Here is a 14,113-nt window from a genome sequence, read left to right as displayed (position 1 = left end):
AGTAGGTGCTTTCAACAATGTTTATTGATTGACTCTCTTTGAGGAGCCTAGATCAAGGGTTCTTCCTCCAGCCTCCTTCTGCCCTCCTTTATTATTGCTCCTTCTTTACCCTATATCTCTTCCTCACATTTTATTCTTCCTCTTCCAGTTTTCCTCCCTCCTCTCTTCTCCCTCCTTCTGCCTATGTTTTCACTCCTCCATTCTCTAGCCTCCTTCTTCCACTCTCTCTCCTCCCTTCTTTAGATTTCCTATTCCATTTTTCTTCCTTCCTCTAGCCTCTCTCTTCTATTCTTCTTCCTCTGTTCCTTTTCTAGTCTTCCTTTCCCACCCTCATTCTCTCTTTTCTTCTTCCTCCTTCACTCTACCCTCCTCTTCTCTTCACGTTCCTCCCTTCTTCATTGTCCCTCCTCCCTAATCCCTTCTCTATTTTCTTTTCCCCACTCTCATACCTTTGATTCTCCCTCCTTCCTTTTCTAGTCTTCCTTTTCCATTTTCATTCTCTCCTTTCTTCTCCCTTCTTCACTCTACCTCTTCCCTCCTTTTTTTTCTCCTCCCCTCTCCCCTTTTTCTCTCTTCTCCTTCCTCTACTCTACCTCCTGTTCCCCTTTCTCCTTCCTCCTCTATTCTTCCTTCTCCCTTCATTCTCCCTCTTCCCTTTTCGTTCTCTTTCCATCACTCTCCCCCTTTCATTCTCTTAACTCTTCTTTCTCCTCTCTACCTTCTCCTTTCCCTGTTCTCCTTCCTCCCTCCCTCCTCTGCTCTCCCTTCTTTGATTCTTTCTTCTTCCTTTCCTAGTCTTCTTTCTTTCTAGAGCCTTTCTATTTACTCCTTCCTTTTCCTTCCTCTATTCTCCCTCTTCTCTCCTCCCTCTTTTCCCTTTGGAGTGGGAAAAGCCAGGTGGCAGGAGAGAAATGTCATTAATCCTCCCCCACATAAGCCAGAAATGGAGAGCCAGAGGGACCTGTAACCTTCACACTGTGTCTCACCTCCCCCCCTCCCCAACAACCTCCCATTCCTCAGATGTGCCAACTCTGAACAATGCAGTCTACATCAGCTCCAAAATAGCCACTGGTCCCCTGGCTTCTTCTCCTTTTATAGCCGTGTCCCTATTGTAAGGCTCCCTCAACCCCCACTGGGGTGGGGGTAGGGAGGATGAAGGGCGGGGGAGACACTAGTGATTTGGGGAGGGGCAATCACGGCTGGAGATAAAGACCCTGAATTAAACCCGAGTCCAGCACTGACAGTTCCCTGGAGCCCTCCATTCTTCTGCTCTTTTCTCCCTGGTCTCACCCCTTCTCGGCCTCACCAGCCCCTCTCCATGGCTCCCAAGAAGCCTGACCCAAAGAAGGAGGAGGCAAAAGCTGCCCCCAAGGCAGCCCCAGCTCCAGCTCCAGCTCCAGCTGCCCAACCAGAGCCCCACAAGGAAGTCGAGTTTGATGCCTCCAAGATCAAAGTAGGTCTCTTTCCTAGGTCTCTTCCCTGGGGGGGAGACTAGATTTAGCCCTGGAGGGATTCTGAAATTCAAAAGAGGGATGAGATTGAATGCAGCTAGGCTAGACTTCTGCAAGGGGAGAGTTTGCAGAAGAGAGACTGGGAGACCAGGAGAGATTGGGAGGCTGCATCATGGAGGGGGTGGCATGAATTTCCTCGGGGTGGGGGGCGTATTAGAGTTGGAAGACAGAGCAGAGTAGCAAGCAGAATATCTCATTATAGTAAAAAAAAAAATACTGGATTTGCAAGTGGAAAATTTGGGTTCAAATCCCAGTTCTACCATCTAATTTCTGTGTGACCTGGGGCAGATCACGGAGTGTCAGTTTTCTTAACTGTAAAACTAGGTGACTAGATTAGGTGGTCTTTAAAATATCCTCCAGCTTCAAACATCTGGTGATCATTTTTTGTTTGTTTGTTCTTAGTAAGGGAGAAGGCAAAACACATTACTGCGATGGGGTAACTAGCTCTTTGTCCAAATATGCTGAAGTGGGGAGGGGCACCCTTCCTTCCAGACACTTCAGCTGCCAAGCCTCACGCCTGGTTTTCCATTCGATTTGCTTTGGTGTGATTCTGTTTCATCATCTGGCCTCAGGCCACCATCCCCAAGGATTCTATTACTGTGGCAGCCCTCTCCCAGGTCCACTTTCTCCCCAAACCCTCCCTAATGAAGGGGAAACCCTTTAGGGGCTGGGCTGCCCCTTCCCTCATTCTCTGTGGTTGGATCGTTCTCTGTGCCAACACACCTGTGTACCCACTGCTACTCCCATAGGTCTGCCACTGTCCCTGTCCTGATAATCCCTACCCCCCCCCCAAACAAAACAAAACAAAACAAACCCTAGCTATTTGTGTCCCTGATGAAAGAATGTCTAGTTGTGGCTCAAGAAAGAGGAAAGTAATTTTATATTAAGCATATTCATGGAAAGTGAAGCAAGAGGGATTAATGGTAGAGATGATCATTAGAATCCTCTGTGAAGATTCTAGACTATACTGGGGTTAAAGAATTTATATGGAGAATAAAGGGAAGGAGAGATGGGAGGCACTCAGTATAGTGAAGTGGTATCATAGAATCACAGATACAATCCTAGAAGGAAATTTAGAGATTATCTGGTCCAATTCCCTAGAAAAATTCAGTGACTTGCCTCAGGCCACAATGTATAAATAGCAGAAAGGGATTGGAATCTATGTTGTCCAATTCCAAATCTGGTCTCTTTCCACCATGCTACCCAGCCTCTCAGCTATACCAAGAACAAGGAGACAGATGGGATGATCTTTCACCCTTGGCTTCTTTCTCTGATTCTAACTCTAGGGGAGGGCAGCTAGGTGGAACAGTGGATACGGTACTGGGCCTGCAGTCAGGAAGACACATTTTCATGAGTTCAAATTTGGCCTCAGAGAGCTCCTAGCTGTGTGACCTGAGGCAAGTCACTTAACCCTATTTGCCTCAGTTTCCTCATCTGTAAAATGAGCCGGAGAAGGAAATGGCAAACCACTCCAGTATCTTTGCTGAGAAAACCCCAAATGGGATCACTTAAAGTCAGACATGCCTGGAAAAAACAAAACAAAATTCTAGTGGATATGAAGGACTCTGCCCAGGCTGGAAACTGGGAATGAGCAATAAAATTAGGAAGTTGGCAACACTGACCTTTGGCATGTGTACAACTCTGTATTCTGATAATTATATATTGTGAGGATTAGTTGAAGTAAATGGGGATCTCAAGCCTGGGGAAGACTCAGGGGAAAGTGATCACTGTCTTTAAGTATTTCAAAGGGATTAAACTTCTTTTGCTTGACCTCAGAGGGTAGTAATTAATTAGGAGAATGAGTGGAAGTGAAGAGTGAGGCAGATTTCAACTCCACATAAGAAAAAAAACTTCCTAAAAATGAGAACGATCTCAAAGTGAAATCGGTTACAGGAAGAATTTGAGTTTCCCCACACTGGATTGGATATCTTCTAGCAAAGACAATATGACCCCATTCAAGGATAAGGTAGTTGGGATTAATGCTTCAGTCAATACATAATTCACATTTTGATTGTGCTTCCAGCCTGTGAAGTAGTTAGTACTTAGTATTTTTATGCCTATTCTACAGATGGGGAAACTGAGGTTCAATCTGGCACATTGCTGTTATGGTAGGTGCTATGTCAAGCTTAGTTGCTATAATTATGTAATACCTACTATGGACAGCTAGGTGGAGCAGTGGATAGGGTACTGTGTATGGAGTCAGGAAGATACATCTTTATGAGTTCAAATCTGGCCTCAGACATTTACTAGCTATGTGACTTTGGGCAAGTCACTTAACCCTGTTTATCTCAGTTTCCTCATCTGAAAAATGAGCTGGAGAAGGAAATGGCAAACCACTCCAGTATCTTTGCCAAGAAAACCCCCAATGGGGTCCTGACTGAAAAGCAACTGAACAGCAGTACCTAATATGTAGCAGGCACTATGCTAAGGTCTTTATAGTTTTATTTCATTGGCTCCTCATAGCAACCCTGCAGGGTGGGTGCTGTTATTATCCCCATTTTATAGTTGAGGAAACTGAGGCAAAGAGGGGTTAAGTGACTTGGCTAGGGTCACAGGTTTACTTGAGCTAGTAAGGTTTTGTGAAGACACAGTTCCTCCCCTCAGGGAGCCCCCAGTCTGGTTGGGGAGACAAGACTCATGCACAGGGAACAGTTAAGTAACAGGGTGATTCTCCTAGGATTACCATGTTGAGCCTTCCTCCCTTCCCTATGGTGGGAAATTCGTCCTGGTTTTTAGCCTCAGTCCTAGTGACCCTCAGAGTTTCCTTTTCTCTAAAGCAGGAGTTCTTAACCTGAGGTCCATAAACTTGGATAACAAAAAAAATGTTTATTTCAGTATAATTATGATATTGAATCATTATTTTTATTTCAAAATAGTTGGTTTCCTTTGTAATTCCATAAATTTTATTCATTATAAATATTTTCTGAGAAGGGATTCATAGGTTTTACCAGACTGCCAAAAAAAGTCTGTGGCACATAAAAGGCTAAGAACCTGAGCTCTAAATGGTTAAGAGGACAATGTAGGTGCATCCAGGTCCACCCTGGGGATGTGACTTTAGGGCTCTGGCATTCCACATAGCAGCACGGCTGATCCTCCAGCACATGGTGGGGTGGGGGTGGGGGTATGTTTGAAAGTGTCCTTGGCTAAAGTTGGTCCCCCCCCCCAACCCTAGGCCCAACCCCCACCCCCTTCTGAGCCCTGGCCACCTTCCTAGCCATGTCCTGTCTTGCCTACCTCATGAACATTTCCCTTTATCTCATTTCACAGTCTAAGCCCAGGGGGAAAAAGGTGGCTTTCAATCACTTGTACAGATGATGAGGGTGCAGATGATGGATGAATAACACTTATAAAGTGCTTTTGAGTTCCCAGTGTACTTTATGAATGTAATCTCATTTGAGACTCTCTGTGAAGTATTACTGATATCATAATTCCCATTTTAAAATGTGAAACTGAGTCCCGGAGAGGTGACCTGCCCATGGTCACCCACTTAGTAAATGTCAGAGGTCTTCCTGAGGTCTGATCTTCCTGATTCCAGATCCTGCACTTGGAACACTGTGGAGTTAATAATAAAATTATTAAAATAATTAATAATAATATAATAAAAGTAGCATTTATCTAGCACTTTGTCACTATGCAAATAACTGACTGACCTCTCTAGTCATACACACATATGTATTTCTCCTCCACTAATATCTCTCTCTTTCTCAGTTTCTTTCTTTTTCTGTTTGTTTTTAGTTCTATCTTTATCTCCATCTTTCTCTCACACTCTCTATCTCTACATCTCCATTTCCATCTCCATCATTTCTATCTCTGAATCTGCTTCTGTCTGTTCTCTCTCTCTCTCTCTCTCTCTCTCTCTCTCTCTCTCTCTCTCTCTCTCTCTCTCTCTCTCTCTCTCTTTCTCTCTCTCAATCTCTCTCTCTTTCTTTGTGTCTCTGTCTCTATCTTTCTTTCTCTCCAGATCTCCATTTCCATCTCCGCCTCCCTTTCTCTATCATCTAGTACCTTATGTTGAAATCAGGATGGCCCCAGGGCTCTCAAAGACTACCAGTTCAAGCAGTTCCTCCAGGTCCAGTGAAGTATATTGACTGAGAACCAATCTAGCCTTGTTTGCAGAGGAGTGTTGGCCAAGAGACTCCCATAAAATGGGAAGATGACGTTATCATGAGGCCACCATGTAAAAGAAGGATTAGGTTGATTCTGCTTGGCACCAAAGGGCAGAACCTTATAGGACCAAAGGGTAGAAGTTTGTAGAGAGGCAGATCTTTGTTCTATGTAGAAAAGATTAAAGTGGGCTCCCCTATGAGGTAGCAGTCACTAGAATTTAAGCAGAATTTGAACCTACACTCCCCCGACTTCAGAGCCAGACTTACTATCAACAAGCTGTCCTAAGTCATTGTGGTCCATTAAGATGGCCAGTCCTATTCAACAAACCATTCCTCAACCATAGATCATCTCCAGGACTTTGTTTCTTGTGTTTCTTTAGACTTTGGGGCGCCTGGAACAACCTATTGGTCTATGACCTTTCTTTCAACTTCTTTATCTTACTGTTTAGAATCTTTGATTTTCTACCTAATTGGAACTCTTAATTTCTTATCTAGGCTGCTAGGTGGCACAGGGGATAGAGCACTGGGACTGGAGTCAGGAAGACCTGAGTTCAATTCTACCTCAGTTACTAGCTGTGTGACCTTGGGTAAATCATTTAACTTGCCTCAGTTTCTTCAACCGTAAAACAGGATAATACTAGTACCAGCTTTTCAGGGTTATTGTATGGGTCCAATGAGATTATTTATAAAGTACCTAGCACATAGCAGGCATTATATAAATGTTAGCTATCATCACCATTACTATAATCACCTTGCTCTCCCCTAGCATTTTCTTGCACAGTCACTGGGAATCATTTATAGGAGAAGCCTGCATAAGTCAGCAGCCTGCAAAGCTGGGGTGGGAGGGGGAGACCTAGAGAGGAATTAGTATGTGTGTTTACAGTGTTGACAGGTATCATTGACCTTGGGCAGACAGGGTGTTAGACCTTGACTGTGACAGAGATAAACCCCTCTTCTTCTATGGCCTGGTGCCCACATAGCATCATGGGACCACAGGCCTACAGTTGGAAGGAACCTCAGAGACAATCTAATCTAATGCCTTCATTTTATAGATCGGGACAATGAGGCCTAGGGAGGTTCAGGGTTGGGGAAAGACATTGTCTGAGAGACGGTCTGGGCTAGTGATTAGAGCACTAGACTCCATGTCAGGAGCCCTGAGTTTGAATCTCACTTCAGGTATTAGCCCTGGGATTATGTGCAAGTCAATTAACTGATCTGTAAAATGGGAATAATGATACTTACACTATTTACCTCTAGGGCTGATGTGGGAAAAATGCTAGGTATGAGTGACTTCTTATTATTCTCTTAGAATTCCATGTGGACTCAGCTGTTAACTTGACAAATTTACATAGGAACAGACCAGCAAAGAAAGATCATTTAAGGCTGGCAGGAAACTTGGAGGGTCTCTGTTCCAACCCCCACTTTTTAAAGATGAGAAAACTGAAGACCAATATAATATTAATAATAATTGTGGGGGCAGCTAGGTGGTGCAGTGAATAGAGCACTGGCCCTGGAGTGAGGAGGACTTGAGTTCAAATCTGAACTCAGACACTTAACACTAGCCATGTGACCTTGGGCAAGTCCCTTAACCCCAATTGCCCTGCCCTCCCCCCTCCAAAAAAAAAGCAAAAAAAAATGTGCTTTAAAACAGGGTGGGTATTTGTTCTACTATGCCATAGCCCAGATTTGCTGTGTCTTAGTAGACTATCTTCATGACAAGTCTCTGGCCCCTCTCTATGGCTAGAGAAATTCCATTCCATACAGAGGAGAGAAGCGATTCACCCAAGGTCACATAGATAGTGAGTGATAGAATCATGATCTGAAATGGATTTGTAGTTTGAGGTCCTGGGTTCAAATATTGGTTCTACCTATGTGACCTATGGCAAGATGCTTCTCCACTCTGTGTGGAATAGAATTTTTCTGGCTTTTGAAGGCACTCTACTAGCTGTCCGCACACCTTTAAAATTCTCCCAGAATCAAGATTCTATTCCAATACTCAGGAATTACCTATTAGAGTAGCCTAGGAGGCCACTCCAAGCTGACCGTGGAGGTCATCACAGCTGAAGTGTCCAAGGTCACATTACCCATGATGCATCTAAAAATAGGTCTGGAACACTTTCCAGACAACAGCCCCTCCTCTGGCCCCGACCCCCAGGGACCCTGGTATAGGATATGGAGGGGCCAAGGGAGCTGAGATAAAAATAGAGTGTATGGTTTGTAGATGAGCAGAGAGTGGGGGGTGGAGTGGAGACTGACATGTTCCTAGAGGTCCCCTTAGCCTTGAGGGAGCCTATCCTACATTTCTCTGAGCACTAGACTGGAAGTCAGAAGGTCCTTTACCTGCTTACTCTGAATCTTGGTTTCTTCTGCAAAATGGACCATCAACTCTTAGGTTTTAGAACAAGACCATCTAGTCCATGTTTCTCCATTTACAGGTCAGGAAACTGAGGCCCAGGAAGGCTATCTCTTATCCCCCATCCATCTTCCCTGCCCTGTCCCAATCTCTTTTCTCCCACACACTTTCACTAAGGCATGGTAGCTCTGCCCCTGTCCTGCCTAGGTCAGTAGAAGGGTGGTGGGCATGAGTCTTAGAGGGAGCCCACAATGGGCATGAGGAGAAAGGGGCCAGTTGACTTAGAACTGGAAGGGACTAAAAAGACCACCTCATCCAACCTCCTCAGTGTATTGGTGAGGAAACTGAGAGCCAGGGAAGTTAAGTGACTTATCTGAGGTCACACACAAGGACTGGATTTGAACTCAGGTTCTCTGATTCCAGAGTTCATCCTCTTTCTCTAGACTTATCAGACAAACTGCTTTGGGCTCTCACCTCACACAGTCTTCTTTCTGTCCCATGTTCTGCCAAGGAGCTGAGCATCCATGGAAACCGAGGACTTAGAAGTTGGAAGGGACAGGGCCTAGGATGTAGTATATGAAGCCACAGGAGTGAGGACTGAGCCATTTAGTGACGTGGCTAGTCAGCAACAGAGCTGATATTTGAACCCAGATCTTCTGACTCTAAGTCAAATTTCTTCTCACTGCTTCTCACTGCCCTCATTGGGATAACAACACTCATGGTACCTGCCTCATGGGCCATTATAAACCTTGAACTTCCTATAGAATTATAGGGTATTATTGTTATTTTTTTTTCTTTTTTTTTAGCTCTTTTTTTTGACTTTTTGGAGGGGGGAAGGTAGGGCAATTGGGGTTGAGTGACTTGCCCAAGGTCACACGGCTAGTGTTAGTGTGTGTGTGTGTGTGTGTGTGTGTGTGTGTGTGTGTGTGTGTGTGTGTGAGGCCAGATTTGAACTCAGGTCCTCCTGACTCCAGGGCTGGCACTCTATTCATTGAGCCACCTAGCCACCCCAAGGTATTATTGTTATTGTTACTTCAAAACTGGGCTTTTGGGAAGCTACATCTCCCTTGTCCTGCCCTCACAAACTACCTCTAGCTCATCCATGGTTAGTAAGCTCAGGCTTTGGGGGAGGGAGCTCAAGTGCGGGGTGGTCCAATAGGGTGTCCAGGCAACCTAGCTCTCAACTGTCCTTTACATCCAGAAATAAAGGAAATGACTAAGGAATGGACGAGATATAGATTCACGATGGCTGTCAGTTCCCTCCAGAGAATGGAGACCTGCCTGCCCTCCCAGGTTCATAGGGCCTCTCCCTTTGTTATGACTCTTCCTTCCCAGACCATAAGTGGAGGGTTGTTTGGAATTGGGGGGGGGGCTCTGAGGAAATGATTATGTTTCCCACTGGCAGCTCCCACCACCATGTCAGAGAAGTACACAGGGCAATGTCTCAGGCCTCAGACTCATTGCTGTTCCTTTCCCATACCTCCACTAAGTCAGAGGCAGGAGATTACAATGCTTTTTCTGTTGTTTGTGAGAAAAATGGCTCTTAATGCTTTGTGTTCAGGGTTGGCTTAAGTCATAAAGACCCAAGTCACATATTTAGAAACACATATCTGTATACCCCAATAGTTATATACACATACGACCCTCCCTCCCTCCTCTCTCTCTCTCTCTCTCTCTCTCTCTCTCTCTCTCTCTCTCTCTCTCTCTCTCTCTCTCTCTCCTTCTTCCTTTCTGTCTCTTTCCCTCATTCTATGCCTCTGTCTTTGTATATTTCGTCCTCACTCTGTCTTTATATGTTTCTCCTTCTATTTCCATGTCCCCCCGTCTCTCTCCTTCTGTCTTTTCTGCCTTTATGTCTGTCTTTGTATATTTCTTCCTCACTCTGTCTTTGTTTCTCCTTCTATCTCCATGTCCCCCCATCTCTCTCCCTCTCTTTTCTGCCTTTATGTCTGTCTTTATGTATTTCTTCCTTACTCTGTCTTTATGTTTCTCCTTCTATCTCCATGTCCCCCTATCTCTCTCCCGCTGTCTTTTCTGCCTTTATGTCTGTCTTTATGTATTTCTTCCTCATTCTGTCTTTCTTTATATCAGCTCCTCTGTCTCTCCTATCCCTATCTCTCTCCCTCCCTGTCTTCCCTGTCTCTGACACATACTCAAGTCTCTCACAGACTCTTTCACACTCTCTCACTCCCCCTCCCTCTGGTCTCAGTTTAGACCTGGAACATACGGCTTGCAGTGGGAAATGATGACTTACACCCTGGGCCTGTTTGTGGTTGCCTTCTCAGAGGGAGAAAATAGCATCAAAGGCACCAGCTGCAGGCCTGCCCCAATGGGTGCCCGGGCACAGTGGGGCCAGGCAGGCGATGATCCAGCTCACACCTCGTAAATCTCTTCCTCCGTGACCATTGGAGCTTGGGATCTGGCTGCTTCCACAGCTCCAGTGGGGGGTGGTGGGGTGGTGGTGGTGAGGATTCAGGAGGGAGGAGAGAAAAAAATCAGGGAGAGCAGCTAGGGTGACTCTTTCCCCTGGTCAGCCTTGGGAGAGGGGCAGGAGGGGTGGGCCTGGGCAATTCAATGCTGTTGAAGGTGGATTATTTCTACTCTTCGACTTGCTGTGGTGGGAAGAACACTAGAATTTAAAGACCTAGTTTATCTCCCATGTCTGCTTTCTGATCTTTTTTCAGGCCTCAGTTCCTTCATATGTTGGGTGAAAGGGTTTCACTAGACAGTCTTCAGAGTCTCTCCCATCTCTGACACTTTTTGACTCTCATAAGAGCTTGCCTTTTTAGCGTTTATATCCCCCTGTGGAGATGAATAGTACAAGAATATATTCCTGTTTTACAGATGAGAAAGTTGAGGCCACTGAGAGATGAAATAGTCTGCTAGGAAGTGTGTGTTGGCTTCCAAACTCAGTCTGATATCAGGCTGAGGACTCTTTAAATGAACCATGCTGTCTCTTGTGAACTATGTACAAAATCTTGTGTTAGACACTGTGGTAAATACAAAGATCAATTACTCAGCCCTCGAAGAACTCACAGTTCAGTAAAATGTGAGACTGGGGAAGAAAGAGAGGTTTGGGTTTGTGCTATGAAGGATGCTGGGCTATTAGGGCTGTAAGAGAAGTGAAGGAGAGAGGTTGTGGGGAGTTATCTGCCGTCCTTTACTTATCCCAGGCCTGCTCTACTTATCATTACATAGCAGTTCTGCCTCTGTCTGTCTGGGCTCTGAGGGCCAGGAGCCAAAGGCCAAGAACTCGGAGTGGAAGATGGGGAGGAAGGGACTTGGTCAAAGTGCTTCTTCAGAGTTTCATGCTGGGGGTGTTCACCTCCCAGCCTTCTCTCCAAGCCTTTACAGGACCCTAATTCCCTAAAGTCAGGGAATAAGAGAATTTTAAAACCATGAGGAGCCTTAGAGAACACCTAATTTGACTCCTTCATTTTACGGATGAAGGAAATGAGAACTAAGAGGTAATTTGCCCAAGGCCATACAGCAAGGAAGAGCAGAGCTGATTCCAAATCTTTTTACGATGCCTTCATCAACGGTTAAAATGAAATTTTAAAATGAGATGGGGGCAGACATCCTCCTTCTTCTTGGAGACTTTCTCAGATGCTATGCTCGCGTTCTCTGTCTGCATGGGGATTGGTGGTAGAGATAGACCCATTTCTCCCCTCTGCAGCTCTTCCCCTGGCTCCCCCACTCTACCCCACCAAGAGGCCCTTGTGGCCAGTATGGGACATTCCTATCCATTCATAGCCCAGTTTAGAGTTTCCATGGTGTGGTTGGTCTAACTAAGCTTGGCATGCCTGTCTGAGACACTGAGCTCCCTGTGAGTGGGGCTGGGTGTGTGTCAGTTGCTGGGGGACAGAGCTGGTGATGACTGAGGGACCTGTCTGGGGGAAGAGCCATAAATGCCTTCCTGCTCTCCTTCCCTATCCCATAGCAACACACTCACACATACACACTGTTTGAATGGGATCATCTTTCTTCTCTCCATATTTGAGGAAACCTAGACTAGTCCCTGGGAGTTCATCCTTGGAGTTAAGGAGGAGGAAATGCTAAGGGGGCTTCAGGAGTTGACCATTGCCTCTAGTAGCAGGGACTCTAATTCTTCCATGTCCTTTTCAAAAAAGGGTCCCCAGAATAAAAGTCCAACCCCCATGTCCACATGACTCCTGGAGGGTAAGTCTCATATATCAGTCAAATGTTAAAGAAAAAACATAGTGAAAAAATATGGAGGAAATTCACAGAATCAGAATTGAAAGTTTCTTCAGAAATCCTCAGAGGCTGCATAATACAATGATGACCTGAGAATTCAACTTAAAATCAGGACTTGGGTTCAAATCTTGCCTCAGGCATTTATTAGTTGTGTGCCAAGGGACACACCCTCTCTGTTTTTCATTTTCCTCATCTAAAGTGAGGATGTGAAGAACCCCTTGATAACCTCTATGGTTCCTTCCATTTCTAATTATCTGATCCCATGGCCAAGGATTGTCTAACAAGGATCTCCTTTATAATGTAGCAGACTTTACTTGAAGACTACTAGTATGGGGCACTACCTTATGAAGCATTCTGAGACAGTTCTAATCGTTAGACATTTTTCCCTGAACTGAAATCTGCTTCTCTGCAATGGCCACTCCTTACTATTAGTTCTACTCTCTGGAGCCAACCTAGACAGGATTAATCTGTCCTCTCCCTGATGGCCCTTCAAAGGCTTGAAGACAAGAATTATGTCTCCCCTAAGTTTTCTATTCGCAGGCTGAAGATATCCAGTTCCTTCAACCGTTTTTCAGAAGGGATAAGACATCCTGAGAATCTTGACTGCTCTGGTCACTCTGAATAGTCACCATTTGCTTAATAATATTTCATCATAATGCTTAATGATGTTCCCCAAAAGAACTTCCAAGGCATCTTTCTGTACATGGAACAGACAGCCTCAGTTTGGGTGTCAGGACTGGGTCTCTTCATTGGGCCCTGCTGAGGGGGATCTTGAGAGTCCAGGAGCAGTAATTGGAACTTTTCTTCTGTCTTCTATTTCAGATTGAGTTCACTCCAGAGCAGATTGAAGGTGAGTAGCTTTGGGTCCCTCTGCCCTCATCTAATACTCAGAATATTAGTCAGTCAATAGGCTAACTGCCCCTGTGTGATGTTCAATTATATATTAGGCATTACTGCCAGAGATGACACAACCCCATCCTCTGGAAGCTCCTAGTATGAGGAGGAGACCTGGCCCCTGCTCTCAAGGAGTGCCTAATTTGAGGGAGAGAGGCACAACACTTGCCCTCCTGTAGCCCCTAGTCTGAGGGAGAAACAAGGTTCTTACCTTTAAGGAATTCCCCATCTTACCTGAGAAACCCAGCTCCTGTTCTTAAGACCTTCCTCCTTCACTCTCCCTTAACTGCCATAGAAATCCCAGTCTGAGGCGAAAGACATTACCCCACCTCTTTCAGGAAGTTGTACTAAACTAACTATGATTAGCTTCAAAATTCATAGTTGCTCTGGAACCGTGGGTTTCAAAGAATCAGAAGAGGACACTCACTCCCCGGCTCATTCTATGTTCTGAGTACTCCCCATGTTGTCATACTTATTTGGAGCCTCCACCTCACCCCACCAGAGTTCAAAGAAGCCTTCTCCCTATTCGATCGGACCCCCAAGTCAGAGATGAAGATCACATATGGGCAGTGTGGGGATGTGATGAGAGCACTGGGTCAGAACCCAACCCAGGCTGAGGTTCTTCGGGTGCTGGGCCGGCCCAAGCAGGAAGGTAAGTGACATTGGACGTACCCACAGAGAAAGAAAGCAGCTGCCCCAAACCATCCATGAGAGAGGTATTACCAAGCCCTACCTGTTCCAAATTTCTCCCTGTTCAGGGTTGTTAGCACAGCAAGGAAATCAGGGCAGCTCACTATTGGAATGGGAAGGTAGCAGCTACAGATGATAGTCTCAAGGTAGGTACCAGTTTCCTAAGCTGGGGCTGCCTGCAGCCAGTTCATATAAGCAGTGTGTCCATTGGAAATGAGTCCTCACTCAACTGTTTGAGTAGAATCCTTTGGCTTTAAAGGAGAGAGAGAAAGGGAGAGGGAGAGAGAGGGAGGGAGGGAGAGAGAGAGGGAGAGAGAGAGAGAGAGAGAGAGAGAGAGAGAGAG

The 14,113-nt window shown here is 45.5% G+C and overlaps 1 protein-coding gene across 1 annotated transcript in view; it reads left to right on the top strand.

The window, feature by feature from the left end:
- The first annotated feature begins 1,138 nt into the window (after window positions 1–1,138).
- The window catches only part of MYL3 (myosin light chain 3), an 18,961-nt gene continuing 5,986 nt past the window's right edge, over window positions 1,139–14,113 (top strand). The window contains exons 1-3 of the mRNA XM_069095430.1: window positions 1,139–1,453; window positions 13,008–13,035; window positions 13,582–13,731. Of these exons, the coding sequence (XP_068951531.1) occupies window positions 1,319–1,453; window positions 13,008–13,035; window positions 13,582–13,731 (313 nt within the window). The 5' untranslated portion in view covers window positions 1,139–1,318. The remainder of the gene's footprint in view (window positions 1,454–13,007; window positions 13,036–13,581; window positions 13,732–14,113) is intronic.

The sequence above is a fragment of the Petaurus breviceps genome, unplaced genomic scaffold, assembly GCF_028583685.1.
Source record: "Petaurus breviceps papuanus isolate PSGF00001 unplaced genomic scaffold, PetGlider_PUasm1.0 227, whole genome shotgun sequence".
Classification (NCBI taxonomy): domain Eukaryota; kingdom Metazoa; phylum Chordata; class Mammalia; order Diprotodontia; family Petauridae; genus Petaurus; species Petaurus breviceps.
Note: the sequence above shows the minus strand (reverse complement) of the source record. Positions and strands in the feature narration are given on the sequence as shown.